At 34.9% G+C, this 25172-nt stretch overlaps 1 protein-coding gene across 1 annotated transcript in view; it reads right to left on the reverse strand.

Moving 5' to 3' along the window:
• Positions 1–9233: 9233 nt before the first annotated feature.
• The window catches only part of FZD3 (frizzled class receptor 3), an 89462-nt gene continuing 73523 nt past the window's right edge, over positions 9234–25172 (reverse strand). Inside the window, exons 5-7 of the mRNA XM_079925496.1 lie at positions 23430–23578; positions 19142–19375; positions 9234–12858 (exon numbers count right to left, since the gene is read on the reverse strand). Coding sequence (XP_079781622.1) covers positions 12645–12858; positions 19142–19375; positions 23430–23578 — 597 coding nt within the window. The 3' untranslated portion in view covers positions 9234–12644. The remainder of the gene's footprint in view (positions 12859–19141; positions 19376–23429; positions 23579–25172) is intronic.

The following is a 25172-nucleotide window of genomic DNA, read 5'->3' on the forward strand; positions in this document are numbered from 1 at the left end:
ACTGGTCCTGCTGGCTGTCCCCAGATCCCTCCTGCTCCTTTTTACCGTTATCATTCTCTACTCTATGGTATGAAATTTATTTTCACTGCTCTGAATTCCATATGAATGGATTTAGGAGGAATTACCAGTGAAAAATTCCATCTGTGATGGAGACCAACAAAAATAATTAATAAAACATAAAGAGCCAGCCGTTGAGACTCATGTAATTACAGTTTCTAATTCGAGAGGCAGTTAAGAAATAGATAACCATTTATTTTAAAATACCCAACAACTATGTAATGGCTGTAAATGATTTGGACTGTAAATAGAACACTGCATTCATGAAGAACCAAGCACCTGTAAATACAGAATTCTTAAAAAATAAATCACATTTCTGGAAATCATCAATAACACTTATAAAACTTGAGCTTTTTAAAATGGAAACTGAAAGGAGCAGTACTTGAGGTTCACTTCTTTTCTGGTCTTAATTCCTTGCTCAATTAATATTTAGCCATAAAGGAGTAGAGACCAGCAAATTGTGTTTCAGTATTGCTTTCCCTATCCCCATATGTTGAGCTCCTTATTTACACTCACACTAAATTTTGGTGCCTTCCAGCACGTTGGCGGCAGGCACCTTTCTGGAACACTAGGCAATAATTGAGTCAGTGCATTCAGATCTCTGACTTTCAACTGATACTTGGTTGAAAACTCTATTTTCCTCTTGCTGCATAGGTATTTTGAAATGTCTATATAATGAAGCTGTTTCATATCCAGGCTTAGAAGGTCACTACTATGTAATACCTTCACTGATCTACCTACTCTGTGTAGAACTTTTCAGAGCTAACTGTACCCCCAAATGCGTGGATACTAGGCCAGGGAATGCACAGAATCAAGTACGGCTGTTCCCACTATAGGATAATAAAGTAATTATCTCTTCTCCCCCAATTTGCAGGAAGGAAAACCCATTCTATCTGTGCCTGGGAGAATTGTGGCTACCTTCAATCTTTTAGAAAAAATTTCAACTTATAATTTGCTAGTGTGAAAGATTTACTGACCTCATTTAAACATCAGCAGTGAGACCAAATGATGATACGTTGCTTTAAACTTTAGTGCTTTCCATAGTTCACTGTTACCTATAGTTGTGATGGATGAGAATTTTCCTCTCTCATCTTTCCTAGCAAAGAGGCAAATTAAGAAGCATCTGCAGATTTTATCAGAGGACTGAAAAATTTGGTGAGATAACCTGACTCTTCTGTACTAGGACTGGAATAAAGCTGCCAACGATTATTTTTAATTTGGAGCCTTTTCAAAGCTGGTTCCATAAGTGAGAAGGGGGCTACCACATGACCTCTGAACCCCTGAGAATCCATGAGATGGAAAAGTAGAGGCAAGAAGGCATTTACGTTGTTCTCAAATGAGAAATAATCAAACCTCCACACCTACTTTGGATGTGAAGCACCGTTATTAATTTTGATGGCAAAATGAAACTGCTATTTAGTTTAAATGTAATGTTTAAAATAGTATTACATTTCGTAGAGCCTGATTACACATATCTATAATTGTAACGTATCACGTTTCTGAGAGCTTTAACTACTTCTCTTTTTTATGCGATCATTTTAAAGACTGTGGCTACATTTAATTTAGGTTTACTGACAATTGAATCTAAATTCAAGAGGCGACAGCAGCATTAATTCCAAAGGAGTATTTTTATACATGGAGGTGGAGGTATGCGAGGGTATTTCAATATAATGCCCCGTCATCAAAATGTTTCCTTATTGTGTGCCACATTGAACAGCAACATCTCTCAAAGGTGTCAACTGGAGGAAAAATAGTGTTCAAATCTATTTTTTCTTAAGTAAATTTGGTGATATAATAAAAAAAATAAAAATAGCAGTGTAATATGTTAAATAGAGTCTAGAAGATGAGGTAGAAAACTATACTCAGTCAGGTACTAATGACAAAATACAGAACAAATCATTTAATTTTATTACAAATTTCCAATTTATAACCAAAATATACAACCACTACATTTAAAATCAGTTTATACACTCACAGTTAAAGTGCTAAGTAAAAACATTTACAAAAACTGACATCAGTCTACTGTAAACAAAATAAATCTACAAGAGCAGAGTGCAAAGCACACCCAGCTAATGTGAAAGTACATTTCATGCTCTAATCAAGCGCACTTGTCCTATACAGAGCTCAACAGTTACTTCTCCACTCGTTTGGAAATGAATGAACGATTTTAAATACATAGAAAAGAAACATGAAGAACGAATGCCACAAAATACAAGTCTTTATTAGCATAAAGTTTCTAACTAGATGTTTATATGATAAAGCAAGATTAAAATTTTAGAATCAATTTTAGAATCACCTCATCAACTTAATTCAGATTAGAGTTTGAAAACGAAATTGCTAAGTGCCACCTGTTTAAGAATAATAGTTTTTGAAAATAATAAAAAAATATCCTTTCTACCTTTATATCTCTTGAAAAAAAGAGAAGGTGGTGGTCATTGTTGATAACAGTAAAATGAGGCAAGACTTTTTTAAAACAAGAATGGACAGTGCCCATCTGTAAATTTAATATCAAGAAGCAGAGCCGGAACGCAGGCCTACCTGAAGGTAGGGCAGACAGAGCCTGAAACACAGCCTTAGAAGAGCGTGGGTGAAGGATATCTAGGATGTTCCAGACACAGCCTTTGAACTGAAAAACATGAGATCAGTAAGGCCCCGACTTCATATGACGCATAAAATAGAAATGACTAGCTCCTTTCTTCAAGGTCACTGAAAATATACAGCACTTTCAGTCATCACATGGGTTCAGGGCAAGAGGAGCAGATTCCCAAGTTAGGTCATTTAAATGATATCCCTTGTCTCAAAATAGTTCCACCAACACTAAATTATTTCCACTTTTAAAGCTTAATATTCTACTAACTGATAGTAATCTGTGCTAACAACAATGTATTTGTTTTTAAGAGAGGTGAAAGGGCTATAGTCACTAACACTTTATTCCAAACCAAGACCCCTAGATTAATACTGGAGTGCACTAGGTCAGCTCTTGTTGGCTATCTGTTACCCTTATTATTCACAAAAATATTATTTATACGAGGAGATGTAGTATGACTTTGGAACAACGCAATCTGCAACTTTTTAGAACATAGCTCTATTTAAAATTGGGGATTTCCTGTGTAGGAGCTTCTTAATTTTATATGCTTTTTTATACTCATATATTTTAATTCTTACAACCTGAAACATATGCATAAAGAAAAGCTTTAAATGGCACTTTAAGGCAAATTTGTTGACTACATAACATAATAGTATTCATTATTTTAGAACGCCTATCAAGAAGACACAATTCTGTAGCTGGCAAAATTTGAGTCCATATTAGATATTGGGTGGGGAGGGGAGTTATTTTGCCTCTAAATGATATTTAGATGTATGACAATGTTTCAATAATGAAAACTTAAAAACTACACACAGATTTAATGAAAGGTGTATGTAACTTATGTATTCCCGAAAGATATTTGCTTCAATTACTGAAGTCATTTTGTTTTTTGGGTTTTTTTTTGTTGTTATTTTGCGGTACGTGGGCCTCTCACTGTTGTGGCCTCTCCCGTTGCGGAGCACAGGCTCCGGACGCGCAGGCTCAGCGGCCATGGCTCACGGGCCCAGCCGCTCCGTGGCATGTGGGATCTTCCCGGACCGGGGCACGAACCCGTGTCCCCTGCATCGTCAGGCGGACTCTCAACCACCGCGCCACCAGGGAAGCCCACCGAAGTCATTTTGATTAAACACCTTTGAAAACTGGGCAATTTAAAAGCAAAACAAAGCAGAATTTTCTTGATAGACCTACGGTTATCTGTAGTTTGAGTCTCTTTCATAAAGCCTGGTAGGTTGATTAAAAGAGTTGAAATGGGAAGTCATTACATCTGTTCTAAAGGATCTTTGTTTGGTTGTTTCTTGAATATATATTATGAAATTGTTAACATTTGATCAACAAAACCAGCAACTTCACATAGCTCAGAATAATATTATCCAACTATGACCACATGATATGAATCTCCTTGGGCTGATTCTCAGAAAGAACAGTCCATCTATGTAAGAGTTTTCTGCTGAGATGACTGTGATAACCTAACATATACAATACTGTACAACACTAAGAAAATAAGACAAAACAAAAAAAAGTCTCAAAAAAAAAGCTCACATTAAATAAATGTGAGCTTCAGGTATCGTATATTACAGAAAGCGAAATAACTATTAACTATAATAAATTGTAGACGTATATACTTACATAAATAATATCCCCAATTCATTAACAGATTAAAATATAGCAAAGTTGGTATTTTCCTAATTTAAAAAGTTTAAATTAGAAGAAACAGTTTCCATAGCTCTTTCAAATAAAAATAAGATAATTTAATAGCTTTTGCGTGTCAAATGAACTTTTCTTTTTGCGACTGGAAGTAAGGGACTGTGGTGTTGCTGTCTTTATCATGCCAAAGTAAATTTCTAAACTGCATCACTCCTTCACATATGCAATACGTTTAAACTGCAATGAAAAAATAAAACTCTTGAAAACAGAATTTGGCATTTCTGAAAATAAAAGCAGAAAAGTTGTTTGAAGTTGGTATTAAAGATCTGTGAAATGGGATAGTTTTACAGAAATTAACTTTTTAAAAAGATGAATGAAAAAAAAAGATGAATGATAAAGAACTCAGATTTACTATGATAATTCACAAGCTAAGGTAAAAATAGCACCTGATGACAAGAATTTCCAGACTAATATTTTCAAATTAGAGTCCTTTTCATGATTAAAAAAATAATTTCAAGTTCACATATAAAGAAAACATAAGATTTTCAAGTACACAAACACCTCAGCTCAGTGTAAAGCACTACTGTGTTGATCTTGTCTCAGAAATATAGAATTATTTCATATTAAATCTTTCTGCCAACAAGAGTAGTTCAAAGAAAAATTATCTGAGGCAGGACTAAGGGAGGGAGACAAGGAAGACATAATCTTCCTTTTCAAAACTGGGGGAGGGGATAAGTAGGTAGAGAAATAGAAGAATAGTGGATGGATAAATATAAATTAAATCACCCTAGGATTATCTGTTTTATCTTATAGAATATCCCATTATCAAAACCCAGAAAATACTCAATGAAATGTTTAGACCTCAGACTCAAGCTTAACAAATGTAATATCAAAACATGAAGAGACAGAGAACTGAAAATAAAGTGGTTGTTTTTAACAGGCAGTTAAAATAACATTGTAATACAGGCATGTCTGAATGAGAAAAGCTGGGCATCTAATTCAATTTCTGGAAGTCAGGAGAGTTGTCTGATCCAGTGAAAGACAAGGAATCAAGTACAGCCAAAGAAATCACACCAGAAACCAGTACACCTTCCTATATCAACTTTCCATTATTCTTCTCTACCCATCAGACACCAAACCCAATACCTAGACTGTAAATCTATAGACCAAGGGTTCAAGAGATTGATATGAGCTAATGAAGACAATTAGAAGACAATGATCTTTAAAAGTAACAGGAACCTCCTTGGCCTGGTTCTCAGAGAATGTAATTAAATCTACAAGAGAACTCTGCTGAGAGATGGAACTAATGGAATTTCCACATTTTATTACAGAAGGAGGCTTTAGAGAAACATCTTCTGCAGAGCCAGAAAAAAATAAAAAATAACACACCACATTTATCTCTAACAATATTTTAAAGCAGGACACTCACTTGCCCATGGCAATCTTGCAACTATATTTATGCAATGAATCTAAGAATACAGCTTAAGAATAATTATTGAACAGAAAAATTTCAATCCATTCCTCTTAAATTCCTTTTACATTTTATAATCATTTTAATGTCAGTAAAACCTAATAGCTTTTTTAATTAGCTATATGGGCCAGTGCTATCACTGCTTTGTTTACTAATTTTACCTTGAATACATTTTGTTAAAAGTTTAGCCTAAATAGCTACATTCATATTTAAGAGAACAAAGATCACAGAATTTTACATGTTATTTTTTTCTGTATGTCAATTTTAAGGTGCTTATGCTGGCTCTTTAGGAGACTTTTCCCTTGGGAGAAAAAAAGGTCATGTCAATTATTTGTAACCTTTTACTTTTATTATCTGTAATATAATTTTCCTCCTTTAAAATTACTTAAAATCAGGAATTTCCTGGCGGTCCAGTGGTTAAGACTTGGTGCTTTCACTGCCATGGCCCAGGTTCAATCCCTGATCGAGGAACTAAGATCCCACAAGCCATGCAGTATGGCCGAAAAACATAAAATAAAATAAAATAACTTCAAATCATGAATGGGAAACAAAATTAGCAACGTATCTGAATCCTATTAATTTGAGTATAACTTGCATTAACAGTACAGGCTGATCTAGTAAATATAGTTCATGGGAAGAATAACAAGAATAAAAGTAAGCCTAGATAATGATTATAAAATAGTCAAGGGATAACCAAATCAGAAACAGGTGGAATTTGAGACACTACCTGATCTAATCCCCTTGTTCCTTTCATTTACAGATGAGAAAACTGAGGTCCCAAGAGGTAAAATTCCAAAGTTACACAGCTCATTGAAAACAGAGGCAACACTAGAGATGAGGTCTTCTGACACAAAGTTTTGTGGTATTTAAACATAACATAATGCATTTTTACTAAGCATTAAAAAAATCTGCCAATTTAGAAAAAAGAAATTATTAAGCTGTAAAGTTTTTTCTTTTATGTCAGTAAGCATGTCAACACAGGTAAAGAAATACTTGCAAGTTAGCAATACAAACAAGCTGACTTATATCACAAAAACCCCAGGGCAATAACAACAACAACAACAACAACAACAATAATGTTGTAGTTCACCCTACTTCAGGAAATACGATAAAATAACAAGCTTGAAAAATAGCACTGTCTTATAAATACTAATGTTACTAGCGAATGGTAATTATCAAAATAAGGGAACACTGAATTTTCAAAACCCGAATTACTACAAGGTAAAAAACTTGTTTCTCTTGATCAGGGAAAAGTGGTGACAGTGGCCAATAAAATGAGAAAAAAATTATGAACAATGCTATCATACCAATGAAAATGTCCAAGAAAGGACATAATAGATTTTCTGAGAAAAGTGATTATTAAAAAAAAAGTACTCTGAAGGAAACCAACCTTCAATACATTTAAATAGACTGAATGACTCTCACTTATAGGAATAATGTTGTACTGGTATGGGATTTGACTAAAATATAGGTGAAAATTTACCTTCTTTTATCTTTATGGCAACAAAATTTTTACTTTCTAATTAGAGATCACAGAATAAGAAAGATGCTTATTAACTTATTATATTAAATCTTTATAAATCAACCAAATTGGAATGTCTGCAAAGATGGCTGGTTCTGGATAGACCTTAACATTTTCTTTCTCAGAATACTTTGGATCCTGAGAGAAAATTATAACCCGATATCAATTTGGCTGTTAAAGAAATATAGAATTTATATTAGAAAAAAACCCAGGAGACTAATTATAGTCAGATGGAAGGTAAAGGTTGCTTAGTCTTCCTACTCCTTTCTCAAAACTCATATAATTGGAACAAAAAAGAAGGGAAGAGAACTAAAATATTAAGAGATGTCAACATACTTTTTTCATATAAAATAGATTAAAATGATATAAGAATGTATAAAATCATACAGCTACCAAGAAACATAGCTGAATTAAATGTAAACATTTTTTCTTATTTTAATCAGTTGTAAAAAAGGCATAAAAGAAGTTTAAAAGAATCATGAGTTCCTTTGTAAACCTAAGTTCTATAAAAATGCTCTTTTGCGTGCTTATGTGTGGAAAAGAATGGAGAAATCCTTACTTTATGCAGGTTTAAAAATTATATATGCAAATATACAAACAAGATAATATTATCACTTAAAATGTAAAGTTTTGCTACGATGAAAACCAACCAGTTACAGTAATCACATTTTAAAAATTGTTCTTAATTGGAAAGAACTGGGCACATGAAAGTCCTCAAAGAAAGAAAAATAAGGCTTACACTTCTCTTTATATTTTTCTTATAAATTTCATTGAAACCAAGCTAATGTAGTTATATCATTCTGTATCAAAGAAAACATAATGGAGATCCCCAAATTTCTGATGAAAGTGACCTACAAATTCAGCCATATAAAATTTGAAAACATATTCTGGTATAACATATAATAAAGAACCAATACAATCTAAGGGCATAGCCACTCTTGAAAAAGAACCTCATTTTTAAAGGATTAATTGGATTGCTGACTTAAAGGTTATACCAAATGAATACTGGTCTAATTGCCTATTCTGTTGTTACTGCTAAATACCACTGAAGACCATTATTCTTGCTTTCTGTAACCCCAAAATTCTAACAAAAACACATACTATCAGTAGGGGAACTTACAGGTTAAAGAGCACTGTAATTCCTGTTATCTCATTTGATCCTCACAATGTCCAGTGAGGTAGGTTTCGGGGCCCCAAATTACCTTATCCTTATTTTACGTCAAAGAAACTGAGACCAAGAGAAATTAAATGAGCTGTCTAGTTTACATCATAATTATGGGTCTTTTGATTCCAAGTATGATAATATGTAAATATACCTTTGGCATGTCAAAAGCAATATAAATATCATCATAGTGAAATTTTGGTATATTAATGCTTTCTAAGCTCAAGCCAATGATCCACTACTTTATCAAAAAACTTTTAAGTAGTTCCTTTTATTTCATGGGGATATAGCCTAAACCAATACAGTTTCAACTTCAGTTACTGCCCGCTATTATCACAAAGAAACTAATGAGGTAGGTTAAAATGTAGTAAATTTTTCTAATTTGAAGAGATTCTCAGAATTTTCATAAATCTGCTCTAAGAAACAGCTTTTAGAAAATCATCATTAATCAAGGTTTACTTGAATATTCATTTACCCAACCACTACACAAAGATCTAACTTCACATAAAACCAACAAGAAACTAAATACCTCTAAGAATTGCTCATCACCTTTTAAAATTAATATAAAGTGTTGGTACAAGTTTGTATATATATTTCTTTAATTAAAATAGCAATATGGACTGTTACTCTAGGAGAAATACACTTTATTTGGTGCAATTCACATATTACTAACTGCCGCAGATTATTCTGGTAAAGCAGAGACTTCACTTCACTTAGTTTAAATTTAGACTCTTCAAATTTCTTTGAAGTGAGACTTCACTGCTAGAGTAAAAGTGAGTTGCATAACATGAGTTATTCATTCATTTAAATATTTATTGAAAATCTACTATGTACTATGCCCTCTGCTAGTTGTTGAGTTACTAATCAGTTGTTCTTTGAAACTACTGTTTCGAGCTTAATATTGTCTTGAATTGTTTGCTTTAATCACTGAAAAAATTCAATACAATATTGCTGAAATCAGAGTACTTCTCGAAAACCTTTCAGTTACATATTAACATTTTAGAGAGAACTATTATTTTCTCAGTTGTCAACCGAACAAATAAAATACTAAACATTATCATATGCCAATCACAACACAAATTAAACATATGGTAGGAAAGCTGTCAGGACTTGCTTATGTTGGATTAAGCTAGTTGAGACTTGAAATTGTTGTTTTGTTATAGTTCTTCAACTGTTTCTTTAAAGAAAAAAAATCTTAATTTGGAGCGCTAGTTTGATAAATAACACAACCCAAACTAAATACGGTTATTTAAAACAATGCATTAACAATATTAAGTAAATTTTGTGGAGCAAAACTAAGATACTGAAAGTAACTGAGAGGCCAATATATCCTTTACAAATACATCAACAGTTTAGTAGAGAAGATACAAATGAATATATAAAAATCAAGAAGCACAAAGTTAAGATTTTCATAATGATGTTCACTTAACTGTCTATACTCGGCCCACAAAAAAAACAATTAACTTTTTTTTTTTTTTTTTTTGCGGTACGCGGGCCTCTCACTGCTGTGGCCTCTCCCGTTGCGGAGCACAGGCTCCGGACGCGCAGGCTCAGTGGCCATGGCTCACGGGCCCAGCCGCTCCGCGGTATGTGGGATCTTCCCGGATTGGGGCACGAACCCGCATCCCCTGCATCAGCAGGCGGACTCTCAACCACTGCGCCACCAGGGGAGCCCCCAATTAACATTTTGGCAATTGATAATATAATGCAGATGGCGATGGATGACAACATCTTTGAGCTGAAACTGGTACCTTCTATAGTAACTTATTTTTTTTGTCTGAATGTTTGTTTTGGTCTCTCATGCTGTTCTCAGGGGAAATCCTCAGACAAAAGCCTCAAGAATTACTGATTTATTTATAAATGAGTTGTTATAAGTTTGGCTTTCAGAGTAAAGGGTTACTAACTGTCAGACGTGAGGGAATTCAGACTCTACTTGTCTTGAGTATTAACTCCAGTTTCAAGGGAAAAGACGATGAAGATAGAGGAAAAAGTAAAGCATTTGAGCCAAATATTCAACTATATCTTAAGAAGAATTAATAATAAATATTAAGAAATACATACTTTGAAAGAAAAAACATGATACACAAATTATTATTATCAGAAAACTGACTTCTGCGCCTGATAAAAGCTTCTGTCAACACCTAATTTCTTGGTGCTTTTTGTTTTAAAGAAGGAGAGGAAAAAGTACACATGAATTAAACACATGTCAAGGAATGTACTATGGTAGCCCTCAAACAAATCTCTTAAATCCTCAATAATCTTAATCCCTTATAGTTCATAACACTTTAAAATTTTCAGAGAGCTTTCATATGAGTTTTCATCTGATACCTATTTGACAATTTTGTGAGGTAGGTATTTATCTTCTGTCTTCATTTATAAACAAGGGAACTGAGGCTCAGAGAAACTGACCTGTTAAAGGTAAAAAATTAGCATATGGCAAAGCCAGGCCTCTTTAGAGTCTAGAATATTTTTTGAAGTGTGATTCTTGGATACTTGCATAAGAATCACCTGTGGTATTTCTTTTTACAACCAGATTATAAAGGCCTACCATCACCTTTGACTTAATGAGTAAGAATCCTTAGAAGTGGGATCCAGAATTCCCGTTGTATACCAGGTAATGATATAAAACCATAACACTGAATCCAGCTAGATTTTCACGTGATACAACATGATGCCATCACATCATCATCAGAGGCAAGTTAGTTTAAAACACCTTGCAGCCAGGTTTCAGATTAGAATCACCTGGAAAGCTTTTTAAAAAACTACCAGTTGTCATCTGAATGAGAGGAAGGTGTCCGGTATCAGAGGCTCCCCAAGTGATTCTTATCTGTAGTCAGCGTTGAGGATCCCTTGTTTAAATATACTTTTCTATAAAACACATCCAGCATTTTCCAGAAGTTTTCTTTCCCTTCCGATCAATTTCACGCCTAATAAACTTCACAGTTTTTATTATAAATTATTTAAATTTTATAAGACAAAATGTCAAACATTTTTGAGTTGATATTTTTAAGATTAAAGGATACTTCACAGCAGGACTAATCATGCTCCATTTAGCTACAGTGATTTTCAAATACCCCAAATTAATCACCTCTTTGGACTTAGGTTATATGTATTTCAGCTATAAACAAGAATGATCCAGAATCTGAAAATAAGGGTGTGGGGCAAAAGCTGTAGCCTATTGGCTACTGGGCAATGCAAGTGCAGACAATCAACCCACTGACAGGAGGGGCCTGGATACCAAGATCTGGTGGCTTTGGCAAGATCACATCTCACTGTAGAAAAATACAACGACGAATACAGAGGAAACATTTTGCCATTTTGTAATTATGGTTACCACAAAAAACCTTATAATGTGTGATGCTTATTCTATTACATGCTTCCACAGAACATATCTGAACATGAAGTTCTCTAGGAATCAATACTACTACATGGGAAAACATGGCTACAAAGTAAAAATTTTCCATCATGCATATGGATAAGTTATAAAAACACAGCCAGTAAAAGTAATATTTACAAAAGTAATAAAAACAGCACAATTACCGGGAAAAATGCCCATCTCCGCTTTTACTCCGTTGCTAATCCTGCTCCTGTATTTCTCTGAATAAAGATTATTTTGATAGAATTTCAAAAGAGCCTTCAATAGACTAATCAGATTCTTCTGTTGATTTTATATTCTATTAGCTAAAATACCCTTGCTGATTTATTAAATTCTCCTACAGTTTAAAAACACAGTTCTTTTTCACTTAGTGGAAAGGAAACTACAAAGTCCTACTGTTTATCTGAGAAATAAACCTTGCATAGAAAATTTCTTTAATTCTGAAATTTTGTTTTATTAACAGAACTACCAGAATGTTATCTCACAACTAGTTGATATTATATGAAAGTTCACTATAAAGCAGTCACCACACATTTAGGATTTTTCTAAATATAAAACAAATGGGTTTATAAAAATGCTTACCAGACAAATAATTATTTCTTCATAACCTAGAAATAAGAATTATTTATGCGATAATTCTTAGCATTTTGGATGCCTTGATGTTACAAGTTTGTTGCAATATAAAAAGCAAAAGTTTACTTTTCAATGGACACAATCTGCACCTGACTGAAAGCATCATAACAGTGAGTTACGGCAATCAGTCATGCAAAGGCAAAGAAGAAAATCTGCTTTTTAAACAACACAAGTTTTCCACCTTAGGACAATTTAAGCACTGGTTCCATCTTCTTCAATAACCCGATTCATGCTGGTGCCATGTGTGATGTGAGTCAGAGGATTATTACTGAGATCTCTGATGCTGCTATGTCGTGACTGTTCATTGAGCCGATGAGAGCTACTGTGCCTGGAGTGATCCGTGAGTCGTGACATGCTGCCATGAGGTAGTCTCTCCTCCATTCCTCTGTAACTGCAGGGAGTGTACCTAACATAGGAGAGTTTGTTTTGAAGTAGGTAACAGAACACACTAGAAAATAACACTAAAAATTTTCATGAAAATACCTCATCAAGTGAAATAATTAGGAAACTAACAAGTGAAAAAGTAACAACCAACTTTTGATGATTTACACTCTTGAATTATTCAAGTGGCCAAACAGAAAGGAGAGAAAATCTACTGATTAGGCTCAGAATTAAGGTATGCTTTGCAAAAGGACAGAAGCTGAAGTTAAGAAGAGCTGACTGATCTGGAGCTATGCTAACTAAGTAAGGATACTTTTCTCATTCAAATAAGTTTTGGGTTATGAGGTGGGTTCCAGGAGAGGAAGAACAGCAACAGAAGAAATATGACATTGTCCCAGGGAGTTTAGAAGAATGGTTATAATCAGTAGGACAGCAAACTCCAATTTTACTAAAAGAGTAGCATTGGAAAAGCGAGCAAATGAAATTAGAGGAGAAATTACCGTGACCCTAAAAAAAAAAAAAAAAAAAAAAAAGTGAGGGAATCGGTAAGCAATGATGATGCTAGGTGCCGACAGCTTCTTTACAGAGAGCCCAGTTAACAGCTGAATTAACTACCTGTAAATGGTCTTAATTACTTTTCATTAGGGCTTCAGGCTGTGAGGATGCTATTTTGTAAAAGCTACATCAACTTAAATACAGAAGTAGCAAACTCCTAAGACTTTGTAACCCATATTCCTGCAAAAGCAAATTCTCTCCTTTATCCCTAGCCCAAGACACAGCTTTTGAGTATGTCAACTGGGCTACTTGGCTTATTGCAGACTGTCTTCTCCGTCATTCTACTTATCCTGAAAGGCAGCAGTGGGAGCTGTTAAATTTTCTTTTGTTGCAATTCTGACTCACTGAGCCCCCATCAGAGGTAAGAAAACTCACACTCAAACATACTATACACTTTTTGTAAAAAATATTTAATTTAGAATAACAAAGATCAAAGAAAACAACTGAAAATAATTTATAACTTTAATTAATACATTAAATTTTAAGTAGTATTTCTAAAAACAAAAAGGTAGCAGGCCATTCCTTTTTCAAATAGTCATCAAAACAACTAATCAAAAGCAGCTGAAGACCTATTGGCTGTCAAAAAGCATTTATCATTTCCCTCATTTAATGATTATAACAAATTTCATGACTCAATATGAATCATTTGTAAAATTTAAAGATTTTAAAGATTGATTCATATACCACTGAGCTGATCTAGTATTATAGCAGTGCTTGTCAAATAATGTTTTCATTAGATCACAGTTTTAAAATTAAGTCCTTTAAAATTATAAAAGAAAGCATGTCTTTTTTCCCAGTTTGCATAAAGCAAAAAAGAACATTTAAGAATAAAAAGCTACATTTAAAATATTTTTTAAATTCCTCATGTTAACGGAATGGTTTATAAAAGAGCATTTAATTCTTATTTAATAAAAGAATTCACATTCAGAATACAAAGGTTTTACCTTTGGTTTGCAAGTTTTGGTAAAATAATTACAATGTTTGCAAATGAAAATATTTCATAATAAGCCTGTTATTCTAGTTAATAATTATGTTACATAATAATCATTGCCCTAAACTGAGTGAAAGATTTCTCCAAATATGATTTGCCAGCCAATATGGAGACCTTTCACCTCACAATGACTTCATAAGTATCTATTTCAAACAAATATGGCAAATGAAAAAGACCAAATATGATGCAGTGTTCTAGGAATGATATCAAGGTAATTAAAAATATGAATTGAGTATTTTCTAAAATGAAATCTGTCTTTGAGTTTAATTTAATGAATAAGACTAAAAGAATACTTTTTTTCATAGAAAAAATTGAGTTCTTATGTCTAATTATTATTATTTTTAAAACTTTTTATTTATTTATTTATTTAGTGTGTGTGGTATGCGGGCCTCTCACTGTTGTGGCCTCTCCCGTTGCGGAGCATAGGCTCCGGACGCGCAGGCTCAGCTCACGGGCCCAGCTGTTCCGCGGCACGTGGGATCCTCCCGGACCGGGGCACGAACCCGTGTCCCCCGCATTGGCAGGCAGACTCTCAACCACTGCACCACTAGGGAAGCCCTGTCTAATTATTTAAGTGAAATAGATGGCTATCCACAAAATTCTAGAATATGAACCACCTGCCCACGGATAATTAGGACTCAACTACATAGTAAAATGTCACCTATTTACCAAACTAACCACTCTTTCTCAAACCTCCATCTACCTACTCATCTACTTCCTTTTTTTTGTTGTTGTTGTTGTTGTTTTTTTGCGGTACGCGGGCCTCTCACTGTTGTGGCCTCTCCCGTTGTGGAGCACAGGCTCCGGACGCGCAGGCTCAGCGGCCATGGCTCGCGGGCCCAGCCGCTCCGCGGCATGTGGGATCTTCCCAGACCAGGGCACGAACCCGTGTCCCCTGCATCGGCAGGCGGACTCTCAAGCACTGCGCCACCAGGGAAGCCCCCACTTCCTTTTTTACATCCTCTCATCTAACTACCAATTACTTATTCTTTGAAGTTGACATACATGTGAAGGTATATTTACCCAAGTCTTAGTTTATTTTACGTAGCACTGAGATCAGTAATTATCCATCAAGGAGTCTGGACTAGAGTGAGTACTGAGAAGCAGGAATGTGTGTATACGTGTGATCTCACAGCCAAGATACCATGAAATGATGAGAAAACCATGGCCAAATATAGTGTTCACGTGTAAACTTAAAAACTGATGCAAAAAGAAATCGCCATGAGACGGCATGCCCACATTATTTCTAAAGTTGTTTGATAGATTTATTTGTCTCCTAATATGCACCGGGCTAGATACTGTAGGGGAATATACAAATCTCTGTCACCAAGTTCACATCCTCCAGAAACTGCAAACTTAGCCAAGGAAAAAGAACTGTATTGAAAATAGGTCACACCGAAAGGATGATTAAAAAGCAATTAATTAACTGCCATGGATATGGGAATCAAGCAGGCCTTAAAGGATGAGTATGATTTTAATTAATCAGAGATAAGAAAGGCCATTACAGGAGGTCATAGTATATCCCCTAGTTTCCATGACAGTATACTTTCATAGATTCCTTCATATGTCTATAAGCACTTTCTCTGAATCACATGTTAGGCTATTCTTATTGTATTATTATTACTTTTTTTTAAAGGCACTTAATTTTTTTTTTAATTTTTAAAATTTTTGGCTGCGTTTGGTCTTTCTTGCTGCATGTGGGCTTTCTCTAGTTGTGGTAAGTGGGGGCTACTCTTCGTTACGGTGCGCGGGCTTCTCATTGCAGTGGCTTCTCTTGTTGCGGAGCACAGGCTCTAGGCGTGCAAGCTCAGTAGTTGTGCCTCGCGGGCTCTAGAGCGCAGGCTCAGTAGTTGTGGTGCGTGGGCTTAGCTGCTCTGCGGCATGTGGGATCTTCCAGGACCAGGGCTCGAACCCGTGTCCCCTGCATTGGCAGGCAGATTCTTAACCACTGTGCCACCAGGGAAGTCCCTCTTATTGTATTATCATTACTGTATTTACCAAGGTCTTGTTCTTGGTCTGTTCCTTTTTTTAATTAAGATTCAAGGAATTCTATCTCACAATTTTAATTACCAACTACCTTATATTAAAGATTATAAACTTTCTTATCTAAACTCCCATTCCATTCAGATTACTGATGCTGAAATCCCCCTATATATAATTGCCTTCAGAAATTCTCTACTCAATATGAACTTATCTTGTATTACCGTTCACTCACCCTACTTATCTCCTCTGAGATATTTTCATGGGCCAATCTGATCTTCCCCTTTTCTGAAGTTCTATAACATTGATCATCTCTAATACTCACTGTTTTAATTATATGCTGACTTGAATTATTTTTTAGTTGGTTCTTATGTATATGTCCTATCTTTCTCATAAGGTTATATTCTTCTAGAGTGCAGAAATTATACTTTAGCTTTCTTCTATATATCTCTTTATACACAGAATGCCACATGCATAAGAGCTGTATTCTAACTGTTCATTCCTTATTGAAAAGGATAAGGCTAATAATGTCAAACATCAAATAATGCTGAGAGTCAGTTCATGGAGGGTGGTGTTGACAAAACGTACTCTGAAAGATTCTTTGATTTCCTCCCTCTTTATGAGTGTCTTAAGTTAAGACCTCTAAATTACTCTAGAAACTTCCCAACTGGGCTTACTTACAATCTCCTCTCCTATGCTGTTGTCAAAGTGATCTTCCTAAAATACAAATCTGATTTTATCACTCCAATGCTCAAAGTCTTCTAATAGTTTCTCATTGCTGTAAGGGAAAAAACCCCAAACTTCCCAGCATGTTTCATCTCCTACAGTTGCCCTGGTACTTAACTGCCCGTTTGTCCTCCTTCCCTCCTCATATGCTGTTTCCTTGTCTGAAATTTCCAACTGCCTCCTCTGAATCCTATTCAAATTAAAGTGCTATCCTGTTTGTGAACAAGACTTTCCATGGTGACTTAAATGGTTTTCTTCTCTGGAATCCCAAAGCACTTTGTACATGATTTTATCATATCCATTAAAGTATACTACTACCGACTGTTTACTCTTCTGTCTTCCATCTCTGTGTCCCTAGCACTTAGAAGAATGCTTTTTATTTAGGACTGCTGAATGGAAGGAAAAGGTAGGAAAGAGAAGATCTTTGAATGTGATTAAAAAATAGGTCATTGGTGATGTTAGAAGTGGGTAAGAAGGTGAAAAAGACTAGAAATACAAGGAATGAAGGATGCAATTGGTAGAATGGAAATATTCAAAATATTCATTTCAAAAATCTGGCAAGGAAAAGAAAAAGAAATGGATAAAAGATAGAAAATATATGATAGTCAAAGAAAGGCTGCTACTTTTTAAAACATAGGGTAGCTGACCAAGTTAGAAGGCGAAAGCAAGCAAGTTGAGAGGACAAACCAGAAGGACTAAAAAGACAGTAAGTATAGGAATCATCCTATACTAGGAAGACAGGAAACACTGAGAGAAAGGCTGGAATGAGACTGGAAGGATACAGGACAGCTGTAGAAACAGATGTTTCAAAGTGAACAAAGAATTTCAGGCATTATAATTTTCATTCTTTCAGTTTCCCAAACTAGAAATATTAAAAAAAAAATCTTTGGCACATTCCTTCTCTCCAATTCCTTTAATCCATCTCCAACTCCTATCACTTCATTTCTTCTTTTCAAATATCCTTCAGATCAGCTCTTCCTCTCTTGCCACTGCCACTGCTCTTCCATAAGCCTTCATCATCTCTCGGCTGAATTAATGCAAAGCTCCTAAGAAGTTTCTAATTCTAGTGTCTCCACCATCAAAGTTAACAGGAAAGCACCTCCAGCCCACTCTCAAACATTCTCTGTGAAGCTTTTTCCCATCCCCTTCCCCACCACGATTAATCACCCCCTCGTCCAAGCTACTAAACAGCGGTTGGCCAACTATGGTCTGCCAGTCAAATGAGGCCCCTTGATATTTTTGTAAATAGTTTTACTGGAACACAGCCATTCCCATTTTGACTACATATTGTCCATGGCTGCTTTCATGCTACAACAGCAGAAATGAACAGTTGTCAACAAAGACCATATGACCCACAAAGACTAAAGCTATTTATTATGTGGCTCTTTATAGAAAAAGTTTGCCAACCTCTGGACTATACCATTATATTTGCATTTTACTTTAATTATTAACTTATAATAACGATAGTAAAAGTTGATATCAGGCACTTAACTGAGATGGGCACTGTTCCAAACAATTAGGTACATTATCTCATTTATTGTTTACAACATTGCTAAAGGGGCAAATATTATTACTATTTCTATTTTACAGATGAGGAAACTGAGGCTTATCATTCCAGACTCCATGCTTTTAACCACAACACGAATAATGACTACACTATCTTTTGTTGAGCTTATTAAGAACAAAGATCATGCCTAAATCATCTTTGTATTCCCAGAGCCTAGCGCAATACCTGACATGGTAGGTATTCCATAACTGTTTGCCAAATTAATCTTACTAAAATAACCACTTTTACCCTGCCTTCTCCCTGATCAGTAATACCTGTCAATGACTCCATATTGCTTGCTGCATCGAGTCAAACTCTAAACTCCTCTGACTGGCATTAAGTCTGACCATAATCTGGGACAATTGTACCTAGGAAAGTTCAAAAACGTTAATAATGATCAACTTCCTTTTCAGAATTGGCTACTCTTCCAATAGTAGTAGTCACATTGGCTACTCGCCGTGGGACTCTAATTCAGCACAGGAAATAAACTAATCTACCAATAAAACTCACCTGCCATCACGGGATCTGTGGAGGCTGCCATGGTAGCTGCTCACTTTGCTGTGGACACTCCCTGCTTTGCTTCTCTGATCATCCACCATGGCCAGCTGAGTTGAAGAAGCATGTGTGGATGTTCCTTGAGTGGAAGTTCCTCTTGATTTTCTTATAATAGGAGTATTTGGATCCCTCAGGAGGGACTGAGCGAAATCAGGTTCCTGGAGTACCTGTCGGCTCTCATTCACTATCCTAGACAACAAAATACTAAGTTTAAGATACAGACTAACATCTCTACTTTTTTGACAAACTGATGTTATTCTTGAAATTAATTCCTTCCCAAATAATGTCTTTAGGACAGATATAAGGTAACACTGTTGACCGAAGAGAGGATATAACAAAAATCTGTGTCAATCTGTTCCCAAAAGTGGTAGGATAGAAAAAGGTTCGTATTAGAATAAGGAAATCAGGATTTTAGTTCCAACTCTGTCAATAAATATACAATCTTAGGCAACTCACTATCCCCTTTTCTTAATTTTCCTCATCTATAAAATGAAGGTACACAATTTCATCATTTCTAAAAAGTCCCTTTCAGCTAAAGAAATTTATCATTCTCAAGGACACTGAAATATTACAAAGGTACTATTATAAAGCAGAAATACTATTTTCTTGCATGGTTTATGGAAGTAGTAGAGGACTCATCATGGCATAGACACATTTTTTAATTTGTAAGAGCAGTTGTTTTAAGGTAACAAGTTGACTTTATGACAGAACATTTGTCTAGTGCTGGAATAAACATGAATGATCATAACTAGAACAAAACATATGAAAAATTAATTTAAGCAAACATACAATTAAGTCCCAGAACCATTAAAGGCTTAGGAAAAAAGAATTAAGGGGATGAATTATGTCCAGAGCAAGTGTCTTTTTTTTTTTTTTTTTTTGTGGTACGCGGGCCTCTCACTGTTGTGGCCTCTCCCGTTGCGGAGCACAGGCTCCGGATGCGCAGGCTCAGTGGCCATGGCTCACGGGCCCAGCTGCTCCGTGGCATGTGGGATCTTCCTGGACTGGGGCACGAACCCGCGTCCCCTGCATCGGCAGGTGGACTCTCAACCACTGCGCCACCAGGGAAGCCCCAGAGCAAAAGTTTTTAACTGCTATGAAAGGGTTAAAAGCAGACAGATGTTCATGATGATGAACAAAGTGGTAATTAATAAAAGAGCCAATTAAATAGTTGCAAAGGTCAGTGTATCAGTTTGTGTAAATAATGACTGTGAGAATCATACATAAAGTTAAAATTAGACAATTTCATTAAAAAAAACCTCTCCAACATGTAAAGATTGGATCATAAATTGAGAAAGTGCATATATTCTAAGTTTTCGAATTAGAAAAAGATCATTGTTGTTATTGCCATTGTTGTTTTAGTGCTGGGGTAGAAGGGCTGAAAGACTAATATTTGTTGAGTACCTGAATTGTGCCAGGTATTTTACATATACTCTCCTTTAATCTTTCTTAATAATGTTTTTATTATAGAGATTAAGTCCTAAAAAGATATTAGATATCCATTAAGAATAAATATTGTGATCCCCATTTTATAGATGAAGAAACGGAGGTTCTAAGGGATTAAAGGACTTTCCAAAAGTCATACAACAAAACAGCAGTTGGGGGTGTGAGGGAGGGAGATGCAAGAGGGAAGAGATATGGGGACATATGTATATGTATAACTGATTCACTTTGTTATAAAGCAGAAACTTTGACATACCACTGTAAAGCAATTATACTCTAATAAAGATGTTTAAAAAAAAAAACAGCAGTTGGGGATCAAACTTAAGTTTAAATGGCTTCAAAGACAATCATAAAGTAATGATAAAACATAATGTTTATGTATATGATAAAAACAAAATGTCAAAAACTAAACAGAATAAAGTACAACTCAAAGATAGTTAAAACAACATTTGTTCTTGTGTTATCAATGGCCCTATTTATATATACATACATCCCAAGTCACTCTGGATTGCTGAATTTGTTTTCTAAACTTATTTTTAAAAATTGGTTCAAACTGACTTCTGGTCATTCCAAAAATTTAATCCACCTTCAAATGGTGAAGGTCTGTCCCCTCATTTTACAAATAAGAAAACAGAGGTCCAGAGAAATTAAGTGCCGTGACCCAGATAATTCCAAAAGAAGATTTCTAAAAATATTTCAATCAGTGTCAGAAATATTAGCATAAGCACAGTCTTAAATGTGGCTTCATTCAGAGGAAGAACACTAATTTGATTTGCATAATTTTAGAAGCCAGTCTTTTGACACACAGTATAACAGAGGGGTTAAGAGCAGGCTAGAGTCAGACTGCGTGGGTGTGAATCTCAATTCTATCATTCACTAGCTATTAAACCTTGGTTCTATGCCTCAGTTTCTTATCTGTAAAATGACGATCTCCCTCACAAGGTTGTTTAGAGGATTAAATGATTTAATAATATGTAAAATGCTTAGGACAGTGCTTGGAGTATCAAGTGTGCTCAATTAATTGATAACCATTATTATGATTACTCCATAGTCATTTCTCAAAGGCTCAATCAGACAAATGCTAGAAATGGCTGTAGGGTGCTCACACTCTTGAGGAGTGGTACTCTAGCCCAGAGCACTGGAGGGTCACAATGACTTTGTTGGGTTGCGGGGGTGGTCCATGGTTCCAGAAAACCAAATAGAAGGGTTCTTGGGAGTTCTAACCAGTTTCAAAAGGATTCTGACCCAACCAGGATCCCCCAAATAACTGGAAAGATTCCTCAAAAGGGTAGCTTGGGCTTAGCTCCATCTGGAGTTTCTAGTACAACAGAATTGTTATATTACAGAATTGTTTGTGTATGGTCCAGAGATGACCAGGAATGTTTAATTCAAACCCTCAGAATTATGTTTTACTGTGATTAAAACATATTTAAAATTTTCAAAAAATATACAGATAAATCCCCCAAGGAAGGATGTTCCACAAAAAGCAAGGACTTGGCCTGTTTTGTATGCTACTAAATCCTTGGCATCCCAATATAGTTCAAAGCACACAGTAAACATTCATTAAAGACTTTCTCAAAGGATGAATTCTTAGGAAATACATTTTTGTTGTTGAATTCATCTTTCCCCTTCTTTCCTTCTCTGCCCTATGAAACTGTATTTAAAGGGGGAATGCATTATCTGATATTACTAGCAGTAGTCTCAGATATGGTAATAAGAAATGTACACTTTAAAACTGTGATTTAAAAAAATCTCAATCTAATCGATGTAACAGAAGCTGCTAATTACTGGTATTTTAGAAAATACAGATCCTGCTAATGCAGTACTTTAAGTTGTATAAAAAAAGTACATTAACCCATACAAGACACAATAACATTTTAAATATAATCTTAAGAGTTTTACAGACTGTCCCACCAAATCCATTTTCCATGGAACTTAGGTTAAGTAAAATCATAAGAATATAGACTCCACTAACTTAGAATTTGTGATAATTCAAATACAGTATACATATAAGACTTATACTTAGTAAACACTTTGAAGTCATTTGTTCCTTTGTGAATACTGCAGGGTCTTATTTTGTTTCGTTTTGTTTCATTAATTATGGGGTCAAAAAATTCAAGATTCCTCAAATATGCCCTGAGAAGACTGCTTTGGCAAATCTTATATTTTACCGTGACAGTATAATATGCAGTGTGGCCAACTATGAATTAAAATAATTTCTTTAACATATTCCATTTTATCTACTAATATCATTTTACTGTTTTAGCTTTAACGTGTACCACATGAGAATGGAATAACATGCTGTCTCTTTAAATAATTTATGGTACAACCTGGAAGAATTATGGACAGTTGGAAATGGAAGTCTAATCTAATACCTATGTGACTTCAGCCAAGGCACTTAACCTCTCTGTGCCTCAGTTTTCTCATCTGTAACACTGAGATGATAATACGCACCAGTCCTCAGAGAAGTGTCAAGAAGATCAAATAAGAATATATATAAAATCATTAATTTGTTTTTAATTTTAAGAAGATTATGATTTGGATTTTTTAAAATAAAGATTGGTCTTCCCTCAAATATTCTGAATTAGTAAGGAATAGGCCTTAAGCCTGGTTCTACTTGGCTATCTTTTCTGAATAAGTTTTTAACTGTGATTTAAGGTTTAATCATAACTCGTGGAAGCTGAGGTTACAATCTTTTTGGAATACTTCCTCCAAATCCGAATTATTTTAACACAGGAAACACAAAAATATTGCGTAAATGTGAAATTTGTGAACACCATGATAATTTACTTCAACTTACTCTTTTTTCCTACGACCATGAAAAAAACTGGCCCATTCAAAGCATGTCTTTTTGCTTCCAACCCAAAAAATGGAAGGAATACCAACTATGAGAGCCATCAGGTATTTCATCAGAAAGACAATCAGGTCTGGACGACTCATTTGAGTAACCTACAAGAAGGGAAAGAAAAATATCTTACACATATAAATAGAACTTTCTATTAAAGGCCATGATAAAATCTTTTAAATAAAATAAATAGTAAAATAATTCTATAAGTCTGATATTTTCACTTACACAGTTCTATAGTTAATTTTCTTGTTATATGGAAAAGACACACTACTGAAAATTTGACAACAAATTTATGTTCTATATTTTGAGTTCTATAGTCTTCTTATTAGCTCATATTGGATACCTTCTAAAGAAAAAGATTACTAATATAGAAAATATACCATGAATAGGAATAGAGGCTCAAATAATACCTATATTCTTCTTGGCCAATTTCACTCATCTTATCATTGGTCATCACAATACACATTTAGGAAAGTATTAATCTTTCCCCCCCATTTTATTAATTTCTGTTTTTATATTTAATATGCTTTTCCTCCTACCTACTTTCATGTTTACTTTGCTGGCTGTTTTCAAGCTTCCTCTTTAACCCATGAGTGAGTTTTTTAGTTTCTATTCAGATGAGTTTTTTTAAAAGTTCTCTTTATTGTTGATTTCAAGTTTAGTTACTGTGGTCATAGAATGTGGTCTATTTGATTCTGGTTACCTTAAATTTTGGGGACTTCTTTTGTGATTTAGGACACAGTCCATTTTAAAGTATTCCTCATGTGCTCAAAAATAACGCTTACTCTCTGTTTGTTGGGTACAAAATTTTCTATATGTATTAGATCAACTTTATTAGTTGTGTTGTTCAAATCTTCTATACAGGCATCCTCAGAGATATTGTAAGTCTAGTTCCAGACCACCACAATAAAGCAAATACCACAATAATGTGAGTCATGGGATAATTCTGTTTCCCAGTGCATATAAAAGTTATGTTTACACTATAATGTAGTTGAATAAGTATGCAATATTTACTCATAAGTGTCTAAATAACAATGTTCATACCTTAATTAAAAAATACTTTATTGCTAAAAAATGGCAACCATCATTGAGCCTTCAATGAGTCGTACTCCTTTTGTGTGGAGAGTCTCGCCTCAATGTTGAAGGCTGCTGACTGATCAGGGTGGTGGCTGCTGAAGGCTGGGTGGCCGTGACAGTTTCTTAAAATAAGACCACAGTGAAGTGTGCCTCATCCATTGCCTCTTCCTTTCATGAACAATTTCTCTGTAGCAGGCAATGCTGTTTGAAAGCATTTTACCCAAAGTAGAACTTCTTTCAAAACCGGAGTCAAACCCTGCCACTTCTTAATCAACTAAGTTTATATAATATTCCAAATCCTCTGTTGTCATTTCAACAAGATCTTCACAGCATCTTCACCAGAAGCAGATTCCACCTTGAGAAGTCAGTTTGTTCATGCTCACCCATGAAAAGCAACTCCTCATCCATTAAAGTTTTATCATGAGATTGTAGCAATTTAGTCACATCTTTAAGCCTGCACTTCTAATTCTAGTTCTCTTGCTACTTCCACTATATCTGCAGTTACTTCCTCCACTGAAGTCTTAAAGCACTCCAAGTCATCCATGAGGGCTGGAATCAACTTCTTTCAAACTCCTGTTAATGTTGATATTTTGACCTCTTCCCATGAATCATGAATGT

This window comes from Stenella coeruleoalba (genome assembly GCF_951394435.1).
Source record: "Stenella coeruleoalba genome assembly, chromosome: 7".
NCBI lineage: Eukaryota > Metazoa > Chordata > Mammalia > Artiodactyla > Delphinidae > Stenella > Stenella coeruleoalba.